The sequence below is a fragment of the Haliotis cracherodii genome, unplaced genomic scaffold (assembly GCF_022045235.1).
Source record: "Haliotis cracherodii isolate W230 unplaced genomic scaffold, xgHalCrac1.p SCAF_9, whole genome shotgun sequence".
Taxonomy (NCBI): Eukaryota; Metazoa; Mollusca; class Gastropoda; order Lepetellida; family Haliotidae; genus Haliotis; species Haliotis cracherodii.
In genome coordinates this window covers 27,829,372-27,854,068 of record NW_027266343.1, presented here as the reverse complement: position 1 = coordinate 27,854,068, position 24,697 = coordinate 27,829,372, and the positions used below count along the sequence as shown (strand labels likewise).

General features: G+C 43.9%; 1 protein-coding gene across 2 annotated transcripts in view; it reads left to right on the top strand.

Moving 5' to 3' along the window:
- LOC139452060 (triacylglycerol hydrolase DDHD2-like) overlaps positions 1-24,571 on the top strand; it is a 37,554-nt gene extending 12,983 nt beyond the window's left edge. Inside the window, exons 6-20 of one of the 2 annotated variants that reach the window (XM_071233362.1) lie at positions 341-358; positions 2,261-2,324; positions 2,469-2,558; positions 3,177-3,318; positions 4,641-4,743; positions 5,493-5,598; positions 7,786-7,907; positions 9,110-9,238; positions 11,698-11,793; positions 12,218-12,330; positions 12,746-12,965; positions 20,758-20,863; positions 21,341-21,553; positions 21,919-22,057; positions 22,647-24,571. In XM_071233362.1, coding sequence (XP_071089463.1) covers positions 341-358; positions 2,261-2,324; positions 2,469-2,558; positions 3,177-3,318; positions 4,641-4,743; positions 5,493-5,598; positions 7,786-7,907; positions 9,110-9,238; positions 11,698-11,793; positions 12,218-12,330; positions 12,746-12,965; positions 20,758-20,863; positions 21,341-21,553; positions 21,919-22,057; positions 22,647-23,052 — 2,067 coding nt within the window. In that variant the 3' untranslated portion in view covers positions 23,053-24,571. The remainder of the gene's footprint in view (positions 1-340; positions 359-2,260; positions 2,325-2,468; positions 2,559-3,176; positions 3,319-4,640; positions 4,744-5,492; positions 5,599-7,785; positions 7,908-9,109; positions 9,239-11,697; positions 11,794-12,217; positions 12,331-12,745; positions 12,966-20,757; positions 20,864-21,340; positions 21,554-21,918; positions 22,058-22,646) is intronic. The other variant, XM_071233363.1, reaches the window with a different exon arrangement.
- Positions 24,572-24,697: the final 126 nt, after the last annotated feature.

The following is a 24,697-nucleotide window of genomic DNA, read 5'->3' as shown; positions in this document are numbered from 1 at the left end:
CTACATGTAGTTGAAGGCTGGTTCATCATATGCTTTTGGAGCATATAATCTGTGTATAACTTGTATAAACAAGATACTAATGCTTCTTATAACTGTATATCACTCTCAGTAACTGTGTTCCAGCAAACCAGGACCTTTTTATTAGGACAGAACTTTGTGTAGCGTTCCTTAGATTCACCAGCTTCCCTCATATAGCTGTGCCATGTTCATGTACCAGACATCTGTCGGCAGTAGACAAGTCAATACATTTCTGTTGTTCGTCCAAACCTACTCTTTCATCTTGCATATATTCCCTGATCAAGCCTGGAATATAATCTTCATTCTTCCATTTTTCTGTCAGAGTGTGTATTCACTGCCGGTGAGTGTGCCCCATCTGCATGACACTGCTTCATCATAACATATAACAAGCTGCTATGTTCGTTCACTCCTCTCAGGAACTTCTTTTCCTAAACAATAGTTAATCTGTAATTGAAATTCATTACAAGGCTTTCTTGAACATTGCCTGTGGATCCTATCATGTGTTTCATTTGGCATTAGAAGCTTTTGTGTTTAGCTGATGTATTTTCATGTAGAATGTTTCTAGTTTATGGCATCTAATGCGTTCTTTGACAACAGTGTGTCCAGTGGTATCACCCACACAGCTCAAGGTTGTGTTTATCAAATGTTTTGTCAAGTTTTCATAACTATTATTGATACTGTCTTTTCAACAACTCTGTCTACATCATAACATTAAGATGAACACGGTCAAACTGTCCTTGTCATAACCATAACCATATGTACCACAGGACATTTTGAATCCTACAAAATATTAATGTTCTTCTCATGCTTGATGCCATTAAGTCATCTTAGTACCTTTCATTGTGTTTGTTGTGTGACTAGAAGTAGTTGCTATGATGAAGATGATTCATTCCTTATCTTCCCTGCTCAGCCCCTCGTCAATGGCTGCTCCTAGTCTATATATTATATATGTGTGTGTGGTCATCTCCTCACTCTCCGGTCTTTTCTTTTTTTATGTAATCCTAAAATCGGTTTCTCCTGTAGATGATTGGTTAGTGTTTCCATTGTTCTGTGGTCAGCAATGGTCAGTGTTTATGCTGTGTCCAGTGCATGGTTTGTTGTGTGCAAGCATGTACAATGGAGTTGCCTTGTCCAGTAAGGGTCACTACTAATAGCACAGGAAATGTGAAAGCACACAATGTTGTGTGGATTCAGGCAATTAACTTGCTTACACATGCAGTTCACTCTTTGGACTCCACTGGAAAAAGTCACATCTGTTCTTCTTTTACAATTATCATGTGGTAGTATCTAAGATGCTATATTATGTTTCGGTATGTGCGCCCCCTCCAAATCTAACCACGTTAACAGAGACACTTTCATATGTAATACCTGGTGGAACATCTCGTGGCTCATGGGTTTACCATTTTGCCCTTGTTATTATTATCATTTAACACTTTCAATACTTTAATAGTTAAATGTTTTCATCCTTCTGCACCACTGCACGATAAGATAATGCTGTCACTATGACCCCTTGTACCAAGTTCCCCTTGCTTGTCAAACAGGCAAATATGTGGATCTGGTGGCCACAATGTCTGCTGAGAATGAGTGGTTCTTTCTGAGTGACCACCAGGGCAAAAAGTGTCATAGTGGTTGCTTTATCTGGGCCTACCTCAACATATCCACACTGCAACATTGCGACTACTGTGTGTAACGTCATTTACTTGCTCTGAAATTGTCTTGAACTAATATATGCCTTAAAAGTAGAAGGCTAAAGTCTATCATTGAATTTGTCTCCAGACTTGTGATTTATATATGTGGAGTAAGTTTGTCATTTGTATGTATTGTTCAGACAATGTCGCAGGCAACTTGATTATAGGATAAGTCTTCAATTTCACTACACTGACAATATATCTTTTACTTGAAACCTGTGAAGATCCTGGGTTAGAATAGGTCTTCAGCAACCCATACTTGCCGTCAGTGGCGACTATGCTTGTCATAAGAGGCTACTAACTGGACCAGGTGGTCAGGCTCGTGGACTTGGTTGATGCATGTCATCGTATCCCAATTGTGTGGATTGATACTCATGATGTCAATCACTGAATTGTCAGGTCCAGACTCCATTATGTACAGGCCACTACCATTCAGCTGGAATATTGCTGAGTGCGGCGTTAAACAACAAACAAACAAGCAAACCTTGGGAAGAATTGTATGATGTTGTGCATTATGAAAGTCTGGGATCTAACTGAGATCTGTTTCTGTTTAGGGAGACCAAATGAGACCCCGAGTGGTGAAAAGAGGTGTCGATGATTTTGAAAACATCGCAGATGGTAAGAATTTGTTCTAAGACAGTTTTGAACTGAAAACCTGGCTGTAGGTATAATCAAACCTGTCATTCAGTCAAAAGCTTGTTTCATGTCTGAGGTGTGTTGGACAATGGCATTCTGTGAACATGGCACTCTTTATACTTGTAGGAGAAACTCCCAATGTAGATCATCTAGTCTTTGTCGTCCATGGTATTGGCGCCAACTGTGATGTCAAGTTTCGCAGTCTGGTGGAGTGTGGTGAGTTGGAATATGAACGTTTATCATTGTTGCAAAAAATGTACAAAGATATGCTTTTTATGTTTGTGAAAAGTTTATATTGAATACGTATGTCACAGGTTAAATAATGACATTGTTAATGTTACGTATATCATATATTATGTACTAAAGTTGACTTTAAATGCGGGTAGTATTGGGACAGATGGAACATATTTATTACTTAAAGTGTTTTGGCTTTGAGAAATGACAGATTACCTGTCCAGAGTGAATTAATGGTTCTTTCACGCTGTGTTGACAATCAGTCGAGAGTACAGAGTAGATATTCATGGTGTTAACAACCAAAAAGGAGTTCGAGATAACAAGGTTTGTCTACATTTTGAACACACATACATCATAATTCTGTATTCTGTTGTATTCATAATGATGTAGCAGATCTGGAATAGGACGTGACAAAGGGGAGACAAATCTTTGTATCAAAGCATAATATACAATGTCAAGATTTTATGTCAGCATCAGATCAACATGTTAAAGCTCTGTTGGTCGGGAGGACTTAGATCGTAGGTTGACTTGAGTACACTGATGCTTGATGTGCACCATGTGTGAGTGTGTTTTTGAATCCATTCTACTGCCTGTTTTCAGTGGACGACTTCCGCTCGATATCTCATGGTCTGATGGACTCCCACTTCCAACGCTACAAGTCCGAGGGGCGAGTACATCGTGTGGAATTCCTTCCAGTACATTGGCATAGTTCTCTTCACTCGGATGCCACCGGAATAGACAGGTAACAACACACCTGGCCACATCGCATGTGAGGCTTAAGAAAATTAAAGAATTGGTTCTCAGGCAATGGCTTTTGAAAATATAGTGTGGGTGGGCGGCTTTGGTTTTTGTTGTTGTTGTTTTTGTTTAAACTATTTTGTAACCAAATAAACAGTTATGTACAATCAACCTGGGAAGGGGCCTCCCCACATTAATGTAATCCTTGATGAGTAAAACACTGGAATACAATATTTGACTACTGTTGGACTACCAGTAAGTGCATAATGCACGCATACAATGAGCTTTGATTCTATTTCACAATGTGAAAACGTTCTCGTGAGCACATAACATTAGAAGAAGAATGTCAACAAATCTGTACTGAAGTATGCAAGTTACTCCTATCGTTACACTATCTGGATTTAAAGTGTTCACTGTGTTCATTCATTTCGGCAAAATCGGCAAATCACATCAACTAACCGTGAACTCACCTTGAAACGAACATTAGTTCAAAGTCTTCTGCCTTCCCACAATTTTCTTTTCAGTTATGATACAGTCATGACATGAAGTGTTTTTTTAAACAAAATCACCCATAGATTGAGGAAAAATGTGCAAACCGCTGATCGCTACTCCCGGCTTATGTCATGAGACAAATACACATATTTCCTTATTCCCAGCATATGAAACATTGTCCGGCATACAGTACACAAATACCATTGAATTTATAAATCATCATATCCAGTGATGTTTTATCAAAAAGTCCATTCATAACACTAGATGCGCAGTACATCAGTGCGCTTGTGAAGGGAAGTAAGTGCACACTATATTGGATTGTGTTGATTTTAAGTATTGTAGCATTTCACTGCTGGGGTCGTGTGTGTTTAACACATGGAATATTTAAGGTTTTGTTTTTGTTTTGAAAATCGAAATAAAAACCAAACATGCGGCGGACTTTATGATGATGCGGCGGTGCCTAGAAACCAAGAAAGAATTTTTATTTTTTAGCCTTACTGTAACACAACATAATTGTGCTTGTAGGTATCCTGTTGGTCAAAAGCAATTTGTTGAGCAGAGGTTGTCTCTACCATACAAGAATAAGTTGGCTGTTTTAGAATCCCAATTAACAATGATTAAGTGCATCCCCTGCTGTACATGTGGATGCTCTGTGACATGTCATGCTGGCTTAACATATGACATTACTGTAATAGTTCAAGGCAGTATTAGATCCATCACTTATCACATGCAAGCTCCCCCCCTCACACACACCCTCTCTCCAGTGGGTGAGGATAATGTCATAGAAATCAACCCAGACTACATAATAACATAAACATGATGCCCTTTTTTCAGACGTCTGAAAGGAATCACTCTACCAAGTACCCCCAAACTCCGCTACTTCGTCAACGACACACTGATGGACATCCTCTTCTACACTAGTCCCTCCTACTGTCAGGTCAGTACACCCTCGGCTGTGTTGTAACACCTTGGTGTGATGCTGGTGTGATGTAATTGACATTGTACTGACCTGACAATAGAATATCACACTCGGCTGTGTTGTAACACCTTGGTGTGATGCTGGTGTGATGTAATTGACATTGATATTCTAAAGTCAGGTCAGTACACCCTCGGCTGTGTTGTAACACCTTGGTGTGATGCTGGTGTGATGTAATTGACATTGATCATGTTGATATTCTAATGTCAGGTCAGTACACCCTCGTCTGTGTTGTAACACCTTGGTGTGATGCTGGTGTGATGTAATTGACATTGATATTCTAATGTCACGTCAGTACACCCTCGGCTGTGTTGTAACACCTTGGTGTGATGCTGGTGTGATGTAATTGACATTGTACTGACCTGACAATAGAATATCACACTCGGCTGTGTTGTTGGTGTGATGCACTTTCATCAAATAAATCAAGTATTTTCTATATCAAAGGATTTCAAATATTTTTATTCCATATATATAACAAATCATAAGTGATTTATAGACCAATCCCTCCGTGAGAGATATGGGGAGCTAGGATGGTGGTTTAGAGACAGAATATATTTTTATGTCACTTGCCTTCACTGGAAGCCTAAACATGCTAAATGATCTAGTCAAGATGCATTTGGAGTTAGACAACCAGCTGGGATGTTAGAATTGCTTTGTAAGAAACTGATGGACTACTTCTTCGGTGCTTATCAACTGTTACTTTGCTGCAGGTTATATCAAGAACTGTTGGTAACGAGATGAACAGATTGTATCAACTCTTCCTGTCAAGAACACCATCATTCAAGGGCACTGTGTCAGTGGCTGGTCACAGTTTGGGTGAGTTGTGTCCTTGTGTCATTAGATTTGTGTAATCTGTGTCCATGTGTCTGTCATCTGTGTCCATGTGTCTGTCATCTGTGTCCTTGTGTCTGTCATCTGTGTCCATGTGTCTGTCATCTGTGTCTATGTGTCAGTCATCTGTGTCCTTGTGTCTGTCATCTGTGTCCTTGTGTCTGTCATCTGTGTCCTTGTGTCAGTCATCTGTGTCCTTGTGTCTGTCATCTGTGTTCTTGTGTCTGTCATCTGTGTCCATGTGTCTGTCATCTGTGTCCATGTGTCTGTCATCTGTGTCCTTGTGTCTGTCATCTGTGTCCTTGTGTCTGTCATCTGTGTCCATGTGTCTGTCATCTGTGTCCATGTGTCTGTCATCTGTGTCCATCAGTCTGTCATCTGTGTCCATGTGTCTGTCATCTTTGTCCATGTGTCTGTCATCTGTGTCCATCAGTCTGTCATCTGTGTCCATCAGTCTGTCATCTGTGTCCATGTGTCTGTCATCTGTGTCCATGTGTCTGTCATCTGTGTCCATGTGTCTGTCATCTGTGTCCATGTGTCTGTCATCTGTGTCCATGTTTCTGTCATCTGTGTCCATGTGTCTGTCATCTGTGTCCATGTGTCTGTCATCTGTGTTCATCAATTTGTCATCTGTGTCCATGTGTCTGTCATCTGTGTCCATGTGTCTGTCATCTGTGTCCATGTGTCTGCCATCTGTGTCATGTGTCTGTCATCTATCCATTTGTCTGTCATTTGTGTCCATGTGTCTGTCATCTGTGTCCATGTGTCTAACATGTGTCCATGTGTCTGTCATCTGTGTCCATCAGTCTGTCATCTGTGTGCTTGTTTCTGTCATCTGTGTCCATGTGTTTGTCATCTGTGTCCATGTGTCTGTCATCTGTGTCCATGTGTCTGTCATCTGTGTCCATCAGTCTGTCATCTGTGTCCATGTGTCTGTCATCTGTGCCCATGTGTCTGTCATCTGTCCATGTGTTTGTCATCTGTGTCCATGTGTCTGTCATCTGTGTCCATCAGTCTGTCATCTGTGTCCTTGTGTCTAACATGTGTCCATCAGTCTGTCATCTGTGTCCATGTGTCTGTCATCTGTGTCATGTGTCTGTCATCTGTCTCCATGTGTCTGTCATCTGTGTCCATGTGTCTGTCATCTGTGTCCATGTGTCTGTCATCTGTGTCCATCAGTCTGTCATCTGTGTCCATGTGTCTGTCATCTGTGTCCTTGTGTCTGTCATCTGTGTCCATCAGTCTGTCATCTGTGTCCATGTGTCTGTCATCTGTGTCCATGTGTCTGTCATGTGTCCATGTGTCTGTCATCTATGTGTCTGTCATCTGTGTCCATGTGTCTGTCATCTGTGTCCATGTGTCTGTCATCTGTGTCCATGTGTCTGTCATCTGTGTCCATGTGTCAGTCATCTGTGTCCATGTGTCTTTCATCTGTGTCCTTGTGTCTGACATCTGTGTCCATGTGTCTGTCATATGTGTTCATGTGTCTGTCATCTGTGCCCATGTGTCTGTCATATGTGTGTCCATGTGTTTGTCATCTGTGTCCATGTGTCTGTCATCTGTGTCCATGTGTCTGTCATCTGTGTCCATGTGTCTGTCATCTATGTCCATGTGTCTGTCATCTGTGCCCATGTGTCTGTCATCTGTGTCCATGTGTCTGTCATCTGTGTCCATGTGTCTGTCATCTGTGTCCATGTGTCTGTCATCTGTGTCCATGTGTCTGTCATCTGTGTCCATCAGTCTGTCACCTGTGTCCATGTGTCTGTCATCTGTGTCCTAGTGTCTGTCATCTGTGTCCATGTGTCTGTCATCTGTGTCCATGTGTCTGTCATCTGTGTCCATGTGTCTGTCATCTGTGTCCATGTGTCTGTCATCTGTGTCCATCAGTCTGTCACCTGTGTCCATGTGTCTGTCATCTGTGTCCTAGTGTCTGTCATCTGTGTCCATGTGTCTGTCATCTGTGTCTGTCAGTATCATCTGTGTCCATGTGTCTGTCATCTGTGTCCATGTGTCTGACATATTTGTCCATGTGTCTGTCATCTTTGTCCATGTGTCTGTCATCTGTGTCCATGTGTCTGACATCTTTGTCCATGTGTCTGACATCTGTGTCCATGTGTCTGACATCTGCGCCCACATGTGTGGCATGTGTCTACAGGTGTTGCTGTGTTCCAGGTTCATCTATCCTATTTGACCTCCTCCTCCACCAGAGAGTGGATGCTGATGGGGAGACGAGTTTCAGCTCGGAGACCACTTCAGGGGACCCCCACAACCTGGACTCACCGGTAGCTGAAGAGGTAAGAGTTATGTCACTCTTCAATCTTGTACTTGAAAAGGGAGGACACATTGGCACTGTCTCTGACCAATATAAAATGAGTTTTTTTTTTCAAATGGCACATCATTTGTATGGTGTAGGGGTGTAACTTGTTGGAATTGTTACCGGTAGTTCAAAAACTTAATTCAATATTGTTGATTATCAGACTTTAGGTGTTTTACCCATTATTGCGTAAGACATTTACAACAGTGTTTATCATGATTATGTGTAAGAGACAACCATACAGCCTCTTCCATCTGCTGGCTACTGCAATTGTCACATGTACACCAAAGCTTAGTAAACATGCTTCTACAGAAATCTGGGCACAAGTGGATGATCAGGTAGGAGCGTGCATCAGCAGATGAAGATGACTGACAAAAAAAGTTAGGTTTACATGTTGTGTGTACAATATAACAAATCCTATTGTTGCCTGCAGGCACAAGTGTTGTTTCATAATTGAAAAGGATGCTTAGACATGAATGCTGGGAACAATTAGAATTGTTTTTTAAAAAGCGTTTTACAGTTACAGTGTCCTTTTTTTATGTGTCAACTGGATAGCAGAAATGTGATCCAATCTCATTAACATCTGATCTTAGTTGTCGCTACCGCTAAACAAAGATCTGAGGACATCCCATGGCACATGTCAGAACGACCTTTCGCAACCTTTGACCAACCAATGAAATGACTAACAAGAAATGTTCATTAGCCAGTCAGAAAGCAGTTTTCTCCACCTTTACGCCACGACAAACTGGCGACTTCCTTTTCAGACTACGCTTTGAAAAATATGTTGCCAAATTTCTCTATTCTGGACAAAAGAACATTCTGGAATGTCTAATAGATGGTCAAGATTGTGTGGCACTACTTCCCACAGGTTATGGAAATTCCTTCCGTTTCAAATGTTTATCCAACTGAAGTGAGAGATTGCCGTTTTTGATGGAATCAGTTGTACAGCCTGTAACTATCGTGCGGAATCCCCCATGTTAACCTTTTTGCAGTTAAAAAACATATTCCGACTGCCACTTTCCCACTCGGATTGGTCTGAGAAAAGGTCGTTCTGACAGGACCCATAATGGGATGTCCTCTGCCCTTAGTTTAGCCGTAGCAAGATCTAAGATCTGATTTTATTGACGTTGGAATGTGATCCTGTAATATCTCCACATTTGCTCAGTTATCATTTCATTGCAGTTGTCTCCCCTTGATGTGAATGGTGATGAAGGTCAAGGCAGTCTGACCCTGGAGGAACTTCTCTCCAAAGTTGGCCTTGAGGATAAACTGGGATTGTTCCAGCAAGAGCAGATAGACATGGAATCTCTGGTAGGTAGATGTGTCTGTAACAGACAGACATGGGATCTGTGGTAGGTGGATGTGTCTGGAGCAGATAGACAAGGAATCAATGGTAGGTAGGTGTGTCTGGAACAGATAGACAAGGAATCAATGGTAGGTAGGTGTGTCTGGAACAGATAGACATGGAATCTGTGGTAGGTAGGTGTGTCTGGAGCAGATAGACAAGGAATCAATGGTAGGTAGGTGTGTCTGGAGCAGATAGACATGGAATCTGTGGTAGGTAGGTGTGTCTGTAGCAGATAGACATGGAATCAATGGTAGGTAGGTGTGTCTGTAGCAGATAGACATGGAATCTGTGGTAGGTAGGTGTGTCTGGAGCAGATAGACATGGAATCTGTGGTAGGTAGGTGTGTCTGGAGCAGATAGACATGGAATCTGTGGTAGGTAGGTGTGTCTGTAGCAGATAGACATGGAATCAATGGTAGGTAGGTGTGTCTGGAGCAGATAGACATGGAATCAATGGTATGTAGGTGTGTCTGTAGCAGATAGACATGGAATCTGTGGTAGGTAGGTGTGTCTGTAGCAGATAGACATGGAATCAATGGTAGGTGGATGTGTCTGGAGCAGATAGACATGGAACCGGTGGTAGGTAGGTTTGTCTGGAGCAGATAGACATGGAATCAATGGTATGTAGGTGTGTCTGTAGCAGATAGACATGGAATCTGTGGTAGGTAGGTGTGTCTGGAGCAGATAGACAAGGAATCAATGGTATGTAGGTGTGTCTGTAGCAGATAGACATGGAATCTGTGGTAGGTAGGTGTGTCTGGAGCAGATAGACATGGAATCTGTGGTAGGTATGTGTGTCTGGAGCAGATAGACATGGAATCTATGGTAGGTAGGTGTGTCTGGAGCAGATAGACATGGAATCACTGGTAGGTAGGTGTGTCTGTAGCAGATAGACATGGAATCAATGGTAGGTAGGTGTGTCTGTAGCAGATAGACATGGAATCTGTTGTAGGTAGGTGTGTCTGGAGCAGATAGACATGGAATCTGTGGTAGGTAGGTGTGTCTGGAGCAGATAGACAAGGAATCAATGGTATGTAGGTGTGTCTGGAGCAGATAGACATGGAATCTGTGGTAGTTAGGTGTGTCTGGAGCAGATAGACATGGAATCAATGGTATGTAGGTGTGTCTGTAGCAGATAGACATGGAATCTGTGGTAGGTAGGTGTGTCTGGAGCAGATAGACATGGAATCAATGGTATGTAGATGTGTCTGGAGCAGATAGACATGGAATCTGTGGTAGGTAGGTGTGTCTGGAGCAGATAGACATGGAATCAATGGTAGGTAGGTGTGTCTGGAGCAGATAGACATGGAATCAATGGTATGTAGGTGTGTCTGTAGCAGATAGACATGGAACCCGGGGTAGGTAGGTGTGTCTGGAGCAGATAGACATGGAATCTGTGGTAGGTAGGTGTGTCTGTAGCAGATATACATGGAATCAATGGTAGGTAGGTGTGTCTGGAGCAGATAGACATGGAATCTGTGGTAGGTAGGTGTGCCTGGAGCAGATACACATGAAATCTGTTGTAGGTAGGTGTGTCTGGAGCAGATAGACATGGAATCTGTGGTATGTAGGTGTGTCTGGAGCAGATAGACATGGAATCTGTGGTAGTTAGGTGTGTCTGGAGCAGATAGACAAGGAATCAATGGTATGTAGGTGTGTCGAGCAGATAGACATGGAACCGGTGGTAGGTATGTGTGTCTGGAGCAGATAGACCTGGGATCTGTGGTAGGTAGGTGTGTTTGGAGCAGATAGACATGGAATCAATGGTAGGTAGGTGTGTCTGTAGCAGATAGACATGGAATCTGTAGTAGGTAGGTGTGTCTGTAGCAGATAGACATGGAATCTGTAGTAGGTAGATGTGTCTGGAGCAGTTAGACATGAATCTGTGGAATGGTGAGCACCAGGCAGAGTAATAATATGTACCATCTTTTGACATCTTTTGGTATGATGCGGCCAGGGATTGAATCCCCCGACCTTCAGCTACCTGGGCAGAAGCTGTTGCACTAAACCTCAGAGGTTGTCCCACTAGTCAGAAATGAGTGGAATGCTTAATTATGTTACCATGGTTAAATGTTGTAAATCCAATACCCAGCAAAAGAAATGAGATTAGAAATATAGATCTACACTGATTATTACATGGTACCAGGGAGTTGAACTGGTTCAAACAATACTGAAAACAACTTTGCTGAGATGATCAGTACTGAAAATGAAGGCATTTCAGGTGAATCATTAAAAACATCCACATTCCATTACTTCCACATCCACCCTCTGTATGCCATAAAGCACATACGGCGTACAGTTTAACATGTTTAAAGATACGATGGTTATCTATATGTTATAAGTGAAATATCTCTACATAGTCCAGTAGAGTCACAGTTGTTGTGGACATGTCTAGTAGTGATCGCTAGCTGCTCTATTTTCAGATAATGTGCAGCGAATCGGATTTGAAGGATCTTGGGCTTCCAATGGGACCACGTAAGAAACTACAGGGTATTTTGAAAGAAGAATCAGAGAAGGAGGTAACTCGTTAAACCTTTCACATGGACTGAATCACATAGTCATTGAGGAGTTACATAAATCGAGAAGCTCACCCAACTGTCTTTTGCAGAGTTTAAAATTTTTATTATCAAGAGTTGCTGTAGGTGCTATCAAAAGACATGAGGGTGAGATTCTAGTTATCATCCAAAATCATTTTTTCAGTTTGTAAGCAGTATTAACCTGTGTCTTGAGTGTAAAAAATATACCTACCCAGCTTCAATGACAGAGATTAGTGATGTGACAATGATCTGCCAAACTTTGTGCTCCAATTGTGCTTTCAACTTTATAGAAGATATCGCTTAATGATATGGGGCCAATTTGGGATGATTAGGTGAAATATGCTGAGTTTTTGGATTGTGATGGAACCAGCTTGACTTTTAATGATTTATAAACTTGATATTGTAGGAGAAGAAGAAACGACAGGCTGAACATCTTGCCAAGGAAGCAGCAGAGAAGAAGGCAAGAGAAGAACAGAGAGCTCGGGAAGGAGAAGACAGAAATAAGAACTTTGGCAACATGTAAGAGCAACAGAAGTGGTGGTTGTAAATACACAATATATGAAACATTCCACAGTCATTTCACTATTAAAGTATGGGCAGATTTGTGTGATTATCAATTAAATAAACTATAGTAAACTATGGTTATAACGCTTAAATTTGTTATAACCAGAGTTCATCATAAGCGTGTTCGTTATAAATATAGTTTACTGTACTTTGAAGATTTCACATGATTCCACAGGACATGATGATGTGTACAAGTATAGTTTGAAATCTCCTTAATTCATGGGACATGTGTTTTGTGATTTTCTGATATTTTTTTTACAGATCCATGAGTTGTGGAAGTACATGAGTATTAAGTACAGATTCCTACAACAGTTTTTCACCATCTGTTCTGTTGACATTCCACAACTCTGCATGTACCGTTGTGTTGCAGGAGGCTGGAGAGGACGTCCAGTATATCCGTAGACTACATCTGTGGCCTGGCTGGAACTGGCCAGCCAATCGTGCAGTACCCACAACTGGACTTCCAGCCATGCGGGCTGTTTGCCATGGGCTCCCCGATTGGTGTGTTCCTGTCAGTCCGGGGGGTGGACAATGTGGGGGAGGAGTTCAAGCTACCCACCTGCTCCCGGGTCTTCAACATCTTCCACCCCGTGAGTGTACCGTGATATATACTATTATTTTATATTCATGCAAGTAACAAATTCTGTGTATTGATTTAATGCCTGTAGCAAGCTATACTTCAACAGCAATCCTACTCAATATTTTCTTATGTGAGTAACCAGCCAGTGAGTGCCATGGCAGTGAGTCCCACAATGCACATCCACACATTACACCTGAGTACACCAATGGATAGGGGAGCATATATAAGACAAATTTACCATTAATATATCTAAATATATTGATTAGTAACAAAGTTATTCTGTTTGGGTGTAGATAATTTGTCAAGATCTCCAATTTTTCCTTTGAATACTAGTGGGAATAAGGCTGAATCATAAACTGTTTAATATCAAATCTCCTGCCATCTTAATGTCATCTTAACCATGGTAAGTGAGTTTTTAAGTTAGTATCAATATTCATACATTTGTAATGATACAGTATTTATATTAATAATTTATGGAGACATCAATATTGTGATTATACAATGAAATCCCTACTACCAAAATGGTGTTACCCACCCACACTCTAACATTGTCACAGCTTACTGTTACAACACCCACATAACAAAGTATTACAAGTAAATACTCAGCAAGAAGACCGGCCGTCATTTGGCCGGAAGATGACATCTCCTGTTGTTATGGCATCTGTGAAAAGACATACTCTTTAGACAGAATTCTAGCACTGCAGTTGTTGGTTCTCTAGGTTGCCAATATGGCAAATGCAGTTGAATGATAAGTATCCACAATATAAACCATAAATACAGTTTTCCCTGATTATAATACCCCTGGTTATAATGCCAATGCCAGTGCCAATGTTTGGACAACCGTTTTGATTCCCTGATGACATTTGTTTTATATTTTGACAAGAATTTGGCAATGTAGTTAATCTTTTGGAGAAAATTTCGTCTTCTAAATCTACAGACGAATTGCATTGATCTCAGTTGTTTTTGCAGCTAATCCTCACACAGAGAATCATTCATTCTCTTTCTGATTAAATCCTCCTTGGGGCACTTATTGCATTTTCCTTGCTCAAGAAAATCTACATGACATAGTTGTAACCATTTTCCTTAATAAAAAATGTTACCACACAAAAAACTTCGTTTTTGTATGATATACGACCACCCTTACGGGGCCTCACCCCCAACGGCGCCTCACGCCAGGGGGAGCAACTCTCACCCAAATCACTTTCCTTATGTCATCTGTAAGAGACAGACGTGTTGATTTTTCACACAAGACAAAAATAAGAGAAATCTATCGTTCGAAAGAACCATGGCTGACCAAACTGTATGTATGGTACATTTCTTTCATTGCAAAGGCATAATACCTCGCATTGTGAAGTTATAGAGTTGTAATTATACGCCATGTGCACGGTACCTTTGAATTCAGATGGCCGTAATGGCGTCCATATTGTAGGTGGTGTGTTAATTCATAAACTACACTTACCTTTTTTACGGGTTTTACACCTTAGCGCGTAACACGCCATTTTGGTGTTATAATTATACTACGACATTGGCTATTAGTATCGCGTTACAAATCGCATTCTACATTACGCCTTTGCTTCTAGTTTCACAATTTATACACGTATCTTTCCGATCTTTATATTGCACTGATACACGTTAATACCCTTCCCGCCCACCTCAGAAATTACGGTCTTGTTTACAAGACCTTCAAACTGTGTACGGGTTGTTCTAAGACAGGCACGAACGCTGCCTAATATGTCTGGCGGACATTGCCTTTACCCCCCGGGGCCCCGAAAAGAGACAAGTTGACTTGTTCCACTTTAAAGAGGTCTATTAAAGGCGGGGGTAGATATCAGATCTACTAAGACATCCCCCCCCCCCCCTCCCCATCTAAAAAGGGTAAAACAGCTGCCGAGATTGTCTCTCCCGCTCCCTCTCCGGGGGCCGGGGGAGAAGGCTCGAGGGTCCCCGTAGTAAGCACTGCACCCTCTCCTGCACTGTCTTTGGCAGACTTATCTGCGTTACTTAAGTTGCCAATGGCGTCGATGATGGAGGAGGTGAAGTCTCGGCTCCGGCAGGAGCTACGGGCTGAGCCTTCCCCGTTGTTGGTGGCGGACGCGGCTTCGAGATCTGTGTTATGCCCGGCGTCGGCCGAGGCAGACCACTTGGTCTCTGGGACGATCCGAGACCGGGCCTCGGCTCCGGCTCGAGGTCGCTCCCCAGCGGAGGGGTGGCGGGCGCCGGCCCGTGCACTACCGACGCACAATTTTCCCTAGCGGAGCCAGACACCTCTTCCGAGGTCAAGGCTTCCACTAGTGGATACCTAGCCCGGAGCCAGGTTGGTTCCCTTTGTCTCGGGGACGATCCGAGACCTAGCTCTGGCTCTGGCTCGAGGAAGCTCCCCAGCGGAGGGATGGCGGGCGCCGGCCCGTGCACTACCGACGCACAATTTTCCCTAGCGGAGCCAGACGCCTCTTCCGAGGTCAAGGCTTCCACTAGTGGATACCTAGCCCAGTGTCAGGTGGGTTCCCTTGAACCTCCGGCACCTCGGCACCGGGACTCGGCCTCGGGCCGGGTGCAGAGGCACGTGTGGGACAGGATTGTCCAGGTACTGCCTCAGGTGGCTGCGCCCATGCCAGAGTCGGAGACACCCAACTTGACTAAGGTCAAGCAGGGCCGGCAGTTGCCCCCCCCCCCCTTTCCCGAGTGCGGTGCGGAGTTGAAGGCTGCTTACATATGCTTCGAGGAGCAATATCATAATGCATGCCAACAGCTCCGTGTGTCCGTACATTCCGCGTATCTGTCGACTGTACAGAGGGAGTTAGCGGGAGAGGGGCCGGCCGACTCTTCGGAGTTGGCCGCGCAACTAACGGAAGTTCAGTTATCTTACGCGGGACGCTATTCGTAGCTGTGCCTCGCAGATGATGTGCGCTGTTATGGGCATGCGCAGGCGGTGGATGTTGGTATCTAAATACTCGACTTGCACACGTCAAGACCTACTTGCTTTGCCGTATAAGAGGGTGCCACCCTCTTCCCTGGGGCTCAGCAGGTGGTCCGAGAGGCCGCTCAATTGTATACTTCCATCAAAGACTCATAAGGCCTTGTTGGAGGTACCAAGCGTTAAAACCGCGTAAGCGGGCCTCTCCAATTGTCCCCGCCTACGCTAACGCACGGGTCAGACGTCCACACCTGCTTGGAAGCCGCCGCTTCCTTCAGGTATAAGGGCGCCGGGAGGAGCAAGAGAGGCACGGGCCGGGGCAAGGCAGCTGGTCGAGACCAACAGCTTATTCGCGGGGCTGGGAACGATGGGTTCCCATTAGCGCCCGAAGAGCCCCGGGTGAACCCACAGTCGCAAGTTATCGAACTGCCGACAGCCGGGGTCCACTGCCTCCAGCCGGATGTCCCCGTAGGCGGCCGACTGGCTCTATTCCTGAAGGAATCGGAGACAGTTACATCACAATCCCCGGACCCCGTCCATTTTAAGGGATGGCCATTTGCCTCGGTGGAAACATCATCCGCCCCTCCCCTTCTCCGGGATAAAGCACACTCTGGTGCCTGCTACCCGAGAGAAGGCGGAATTCCTCCGTGCCGAGGTCGACGCACTTCTTATGAAAGCTGCGATCGAACCGGGTACCGAGGGACAGGAAAGCGAGGGCTTCTACTCGACTTGTTTCCTAGTCACCAAACAGTGATCTCACCTGTCGAGACAGGAGAATGGCTAACGTCAATAGACTTAAATACGCCTATCTCCACATACCAATACACCCCGAGTTCAAGAAATACCTGAGGTTTTCTTTCGACGGGAGGTGTTATCAGTTCAGGGTTCTACCATTCGGGATCTTCACGGCCCCGAGGGTGTTCACCAAGCTGATGTTGATTCCCGCCCAAGTGGCCAGGTCAAAAGGTCGGTTCTGCCATCCGTACCTCGACGACTGGTTACTGAGAGCTCTATCGCAATCCCTGAGTCAGATAGCTACACAACAAGTGATAGATATTCTGATCACTCTAGGGTGGATGGTCAATCTCAAGAAGTCAGATCTGAGCCCCACTCAGAATCTAGTCTTCCTAGTGGCTAATTTGAACACGGTGCTCGTACATAGCTCCAGTTACTGGACAACATGGCGGCGACAGTGGATTTGGTCTGGCGGGGCGCTTGAGAATGAGTCCCATTCAACAAGCACTGTCGACTTTGGGCGAACTCGGAAGATCTCGAGACTGTGCTCGAGACTCCGTAGTGGCTCATTACACACCTCCAGTGGTGGACCAAGGTCGGGAATCTGTCCCGGGGGCTCCCCCTCGACACTCCCGTTCCTTCTCTCACAGTTGGGGAGGCGTTCTGAATGATCACACTGCCTCGGGACTATGGTCCCAGCAGGAGATCAAACTGCATATCAATGTGCTAGAACTGAGAGCGGTCAGGTTGGTGTTCCAACGCTTCACGGGTCTGCTTCGTGGCCAAGTGGTTCGTCTAGAGATGGACAACCAAACGGCCATGACTTACATCCGGAAGCAGGGGGGAATGGCGTCTCCGTCGCTTCGATGAAAGACATGGCAGTTCCTACTATAGTGCGACTCTCACGATATCAGGGTGCTACCTGTTTCTCTCCCGGGGGTGGACAACGTCCGTACGGACGCTCTGTCTCGCCAGATCCTCGCTCCTCACGAGTGGAGGCTCGACCCGGGGATATTCGGGATTTTCTCCCTGTTATACAGGCCGTTACAGGTGGATCTGTTTGCGTCTGGGATGAATCACCAGACACCAACGTTCTGCTCCCGAGTCCACGACCCGAGGTCGGTGGCACCGGACGCCTTCCAGCTAGATTGGACGGACAGAATTCTGTGGGCATTCCCCCCAGTACCTCTGATTTCCAAGGTCCTGTCTCAGCTAAGCACTCAGCCTGCGCGACTAATTGTGCTCCTGGCACCTCTTTAGTCGGCGCAGAGTGGGTTTCAAGTAATACTCAGGTTTCTGGCTCAGCCTCCTGTTATATCACCTTTATGACCGGACCTCCTATCCCAGAACGGGGCCCTCCACCCGAATCCCAGGATTCAGTGGGTGGCTTGGCCACTGTCAGGAATCGCCTCCAGAAGAGCGGTATTCCTGCACGAGTTGCAGACACAGTGTTGGCTTCGCGGAGGGATTCGACAAACATTCAGTACGATAGATAGGCCTGCTATGCGCCCTGGTGTGTCGATAGAGGGATTGCAGATCTTTTTTTCTGCAGATCTTTTTTTCTGAATATCTCGTATCCGTGCTTGAGTTTCTCCAGTCTCGACTAGATGACGGCCTGGCCGCATCAACAGTCCGGGGGTACTCTACAGCTATCGCAGCTTTTCACGTCACTGTCGACGGGGCACTTCTGGGTGCACACCCATTAGTGCAGCGCTTTTTAGCAGGTGTGGACAGGATCCGACCGCCAGTCCGGCGGATCAGTCTCCCTTGGGACTTGTCGATCATTCTCGGTTGGCTGTCCGGTCCTTCCTTTCGGGATCTGTCGTCTCTCTCTCTTCAGCTGTTGAGCTGGGAGACCGGGTTCCTTGTGGTGGTAACGTCCGGCAGACGGGTAGGCGACATTCGTGTTATGTCAGCCGATCCCGAAATAACTGTCTTCCATGCGGTCGATAAATATCACCGGGACAGAGTCAGTTTTCGACTACCGGACTCTTACCGTCAAAGGGTCGCACACGCTTCCACGTGAACGGCTCCTATTGAGCTACCTGCTCTTTCACAGCCTTCCTCGTCGGGGACCACTGCAAGACATGCTCATGTCTTGGATGTCCGCACGACTCTCAAGGCCTATATCAGCAGAAATATTGGTGTCCGTAAGGATAACCAACTATTTTGCTGTTACGGCGGTAGGAAGGTTGGCTCACCTGCAAGTAAACAATCTATCTCGAGGTGGATAGTTCAACCATTTGTACAGCGTATACGCTTACAGGCAGCGACCCCCCTACCAGGTTGAAGGCTCATTAGGTTAGAGCAGTGGCTGCGTCAAAAGCGTACACAGCGGCTCTGCACATTGAGCAGATCTGCTCCGCGGCTATTTGGAGCCAGCCGAGCACGATTCATCAAACCTTACCAACTCGACAAACACTCAAGCGAGCGTACTCGGTTTGGTCAGTCAGTTCTCTGAACGGGGCAAAGTTCTAATCTCTAGCAGATTGAGCATTCGAGATTTTAGACAGTCCTCCGGTTATACTGCTCAGTAATGGTCCGGATTTTATCTTCTGCGGTCGATGAATATCAGTCCTTACTACTCGATAATACTCGTATTTTGCGCACGCGCTCCTTCGATCCTCGGGTACCCTCTGGCCTAGCTCAGCGCTGGTTATGGTCTCTCGTGATCTACGCCCCTATATCACTTGTTCAAAAAAAAAGTGTGGGGGGGTGGGAGGTGTTTCGAGTTCTCAACTTATGACAAGCCGCAAAAACAGGCTTTATCATAATATATGGTCGACCACGCCCTGTCTCTAGCCCCCGCCTTTCGACGGTGGTGCCTCACGATAAGGTTGGTTCCATTTATTGAACTCAATATTTTATTCTGTTGAATAATCAAATACGATGTATTTATTTACGCCTGTTGCTGACGGATGCCACTTCCTAGATTATCTTTGGGAGTCTGTCTTGATGCAATAAGTGCCCCAAGGAGGATTTAATCAGAAAGAGAATTTTACAAACCTGTAGAGGTTATGAATTCTCTGATGAAATCCTCCTTGGGGCACGGCCACCCACCTCCCCACATTCCGTCAGCATTTGACATATGGAAAGTGATTTGGGTGAGAGTTGCTCCCCCTGGCGTGAGACGCCGTTGGTGGTGAGGCCCCGTAAGGGTGGTCGTATATCATACAAAAACGAAGTTTTTTGTGTGGTAACATTTTTTATTAAGGAAAATGGTTACAACTATGTCATGTAGATTTTCTTGAGCAAGGAAAATGCAATAAGTGCCCCAAGGAGGATTTCATCAGAGAATTCATAACCTCTACAGGTTTGTAAAACTTTCTTAAAACAACAAACAAATTATGTGTAATTTGATGTTAATGAAAATATCCTTTTCTTAAATGAATGAGCACCGGTATATAATCTTCTATATGTTATCCGTGTCTGTAAGTCCATTTTTTTTACCTGTTTCGGATGCCACATTTCCCGCTGGACACAAGGTGGCATTAGAACCAGGGAGGACTGTTTGTTTATTGGTGGGGAGAAATCAGAAATGTGAGTGATGAACTACAGATAGGTTGAGCACATGTCCTCATGGAGTTTGTTATACTGTAGTTGTACTTTATATACAATACTACATCTATACTTCCTATACAATAACTACAAGTAAGAGCTGAAGGGAAGGTCAGTGTATCAGGCTGTGTTGCTAATTGTTACCCTTGGTTTCACCTTGATAATGGGATAGTAAGGAAGCCCAGTAGTTGATGTGTTCACCATCATCCCAGTGGCCTCAGTTTGATTCCCCACAAGGGAAACCTGTTTCTGATATCCCCTGTCATGATACTGGAATGTTGCTAAATGCAGCATAAAACCATACTCACTAACTCATCCTGATTGTGATGCTTGGTATGGCAGCATGTATAGAAAGTTAAGTTTATTTTTAATCATAGCATTAATTAACAGTCATGGGGTTGAAAAGTGTTAGCTTTTGCCAAATTTGGCAAAGGTTCTTTGTAAAACAAGAAAATAATTGGGCCAGCTTAGAATCAATTTACATTGTGTTATTTGTAAAAATCGATGGTTGAGACACAGGTGAGGTAATTCTAACATCTCCATGACATAAAGCCTAAAGTTTGAGACAGTGGCAAGAATCCTTCTATTGTTTCAGTTTGACCCGGTTGCCTACCGACTGGAGCCATTAGTCAACCCAGCTGCCAGCAGCATCAAGCCAGTTCTTATCCCTCACCATAAGGGCCGGAAGAGGCTGCATCTAGGTCAGTGATGCGTGGAAAACTTATTTGCAATATGATCAGTAAATGAATATGGTTTATTGCGACCCTGTGGGGATTGGGGTGTGAAGTAGGTCCTATCACCATATTGCTTGTTGTAAGTGGTCACTATAATGGTTAGGATGGTCCCACTTGACTGATTGATGTCAGCATGATCTGATGCGGTGGATCGTCGCTCATACTTTCAATATCTGGATCAATTGGTTCAGACTTTCTAATTACAGGGCATGGATATATATATCTTACATATTGATGACAAAGTTGTTTTTGTATACCAAAACTCCTGAAATTTTCATGTATTACGCAGTATTTAGTTGTTTAGTAGAACTTATTATTCCAGAAACAGCTTATCACTGTTCATCATGTTGGTAGTCTGGAGGTATTTCTGATGTTATGACTATTTCGAACATCGATATTGGAAAACAAGATATGTACTGTGAATGAAATATGTCTGTACTTCAGAGTTGAGAGAGAGTTTAACTCGGGTAGGAAATGACCTGAAAAACAAGTTGATGGACTCCCTTAGGAGTACGTGGAACTCTATCCATGATTTTGCGATGGCGCACCGCACGGCACCGACCCCAGAGAGTCTGCAGCAGGAGATGGACAAGGAGATGACCAGTGTCATCCAGCAGCTGCAGCAGCAGAATGAGGAGGACAAGATCGAGACTGGATGTAAGTCGGGCAGTACATTGATGACAGGTGAAAATAAATCTGATTGGTTTCAATCACAAGTATAACATGAACTAGTCATAGTCTAGTCATACATCTCTAGTAAATACTTTAATACTCCTTGAGAGAATATATTCACATCACTTTTATCTGACTTTTATCAGATCTTATTCCCTTAGGAGAGACTTTGCTTCATGATCAGTGCTCTGTTTCTCCAAGTGATGGTAGTGCTATGACTGCATTAACTCCTACATTTAACACCCTATTGGGGCTGTCATACACAGGTGGATATGACACCAGGTATTGAGTATTACTGGTACTGAGAGTCCATGGAATGTGTTTCTCCACTGCTGTGTGTTGTGCTCCAGCTGTTGCGTCCAGCCACGATGATGACCTGTGCATGGGGCAGCTGAACGAAGGCCGGCGAGTGGACTTTGTGTTGCAGGAGAAACCTATTGAGAGCTTCAACGACTACCTGTTTGCCCTGGCCAGCCACGGCTGTTACTGGTGAGATCCCTTACTTGTCAGATCAGTATCACTCAGTATTTATCTTAAACAGGAGGATCTTTCAATATATTTCTGAAGAAGACCTACATTTAGGCTTGCATTTGACAGGAGAAGTATAACAACATTTCCTTCAGGGTTTTTACATTTGAACACAAAGTCACAAACAAAGTCATGTATTAGTGCTAGATCAAGGAATGAGATCATTAACTGTTCATTGAATGGGGACAGTCAAAATTGATTTTCTTATTTCTTGAAAATATGGATTCTGGACCATGAGGAAGTGAATGTTGGTATTGTTTGATCTGTGTATCATGTTAGTAAACTGAGCTCTGCACATCGGCCCTGAGTAACAGTGAGAGAGTACATAGCTCACCAACCTTCACTTGGTGCCAGACTTCATGATAAGAATTAAAACAGTCACAATAGATCTGATGTGGCTGCTTAATAACCAACATGAAAGTTCAGTTTAATAGCACAGCTCTCTGTTGCTGAAAATACACATTTTGCGCAAGATAATTGATATTAAGATGGTTTGTGCACTGAGGCATTCTGTTCAGATCCTATTGTAAACACCTTGCCTTGTCCCCAGGGAGTCGGAAGACACAGTACTACTGTTCCTCAAGGAGCTGTACTCCCCATTCGGGATTGCACCCCAGATGCCTGGCCCTGAGGGAGCACATCAACGAGCAGCAGCTGGCCCCTCACCGTTAGGGCCTCTCCCCATGAGTGTACCTGCAGGTCCCCCGCCCCTTGGGTCGCCACCGCAGGGGATTCCCAGACAACCACCCCCAGGTTTCTCACCAGGTCCATTTTCCCGTGGACAAAACCCCTCCCCTGGTCCTTCCTTCAGCCCGGGTATGCTCCCTCCCACAGTCCGGCAAGGACCACCCCCAATGGGGATGCCCCCAATGCAGTCCCCACCCCAGGGGCAACAAACAGCGACGGTAGGTCCACCCCCTATGAGTGGATTCTTCCGGTCACCACCTAAACAATGATGTATCATCTAGTCACTGTACAGATTGTTTTGGAACAAAGTTAATTTTACATGAATTGTACAGACTGATTTTACATGTGTAATTGTCATTGAAGGTTATGTGTGATGAGGCTCAGTGGCAGTCCATCTGTGTGAGTGAAGCGTGGTTTGAGAAGGCACCTCTCATATTTATTTCCACTGTTTGTTAAATGTTCTTTGTTTTTTCAACTGCTCAGTTACTAGTAATTTGTTGATTTATCAAGAAGTGCTTTGACAATTTTCAGTTTGAGTTCACATGTGTATGAGTGTGCCATTAAATGTGGTATTTGCATTTATAAAATCGGAAACCAACTTGTCTTGCCTTCTCAATAAAATGGTCCAAAAAGTCTGGTTTTATAAGTCTCAGATTATTATTACATTTGAGATTCAGTTGAGTCAGTTGAGATTTGAGAATGTGAGTGTAAGGATTGTTTATATCATCAGGGTTTGGGATGAAAGGCAAATGAGAGGTTGAGCTGAGATTATATGACTCTACGATGATCACAGATGTAGAGCCATCAGCTTTCGACTCTCTGTTTACGGCCTCTCTCAACCCCAGCCTAAAGTCATGAACACATTTGCCAAACTGAAAAACACTATTCTGAAATGGGCATAACCCACTGTTGTATATATTTGTATATTGCGTATCTATTGTTACTACCCAGAAGCAAAAGGGCAGTAGAGGCATGGCACTGATCAGTATCAATTTCATGTCAATTTCAATGTGCCATGTAACCAGACTGTGTATGTCCTTGCATGTGTCTCACCAGTACTGACAATATGTATGTAGTTTACAGTTGAAAAACGTCTTCAGTTAGAAACATCTTGGGATTAGCAGGGAGGCTTAGCATGGTTATTGGTTATCACTTGGCATGGGTATATTTCATGATGCCAGTTCTTGGCAAAATAACTGCAAAATTGATTAGAGCTCTATGAACATTTTCTTTGTACATTGTATTTCTTAGTATTGTGTTCCGTGCAATATTGTTTTAACATGAGATAAATTCCTGCACACTTAAAACACTTTAACAAGCATATTTTAAGTTCAATTAATTGGAAAGTAAATTGTTTCTGAAAATATCTGCTCACTAAGGTTTGAATTTTCTCATACATTTGTACTCAAACATGATTTAAGAATGTGAATTGTAGCAACATATTGACCTGTCATTTCATAGAATCTGGCCGGGAACAAGTCTTGTACCAGGTTCAGCATCATCCTTAACTTGTCAGACCAAAATATGTAGAAACTGTCGGGGTCTCAAAGCTGCTGTTGTGATTTCTTTCCTTTGTCTGATCACTGGTTCTGTATGTGGTATGAGTGCTCCAGTGTGGCTGCAATTATCATGTGGATATCTTTGCATCCTTCCATGCAACATACAAATATTCTTCTCATACACATAATCAGTGTCTCAAAACCAAAAAGCTGTTAATCTTCTGAACTGCATGGAAAGAAGGCCTGTTTTCTCCCTGTTTCTCATGACCTTAATAAAACATCTTATGTACTTTATGTTTATGCATTTCTTTGTTATGTTGCAAGCTGAACCCCAAAAGACAAGATTCAGCTTCATGGCTCATGGTTTCAGAGAAAAAGCTTAACAATTTTTATTAGCATGGATGAGACTTTGTTA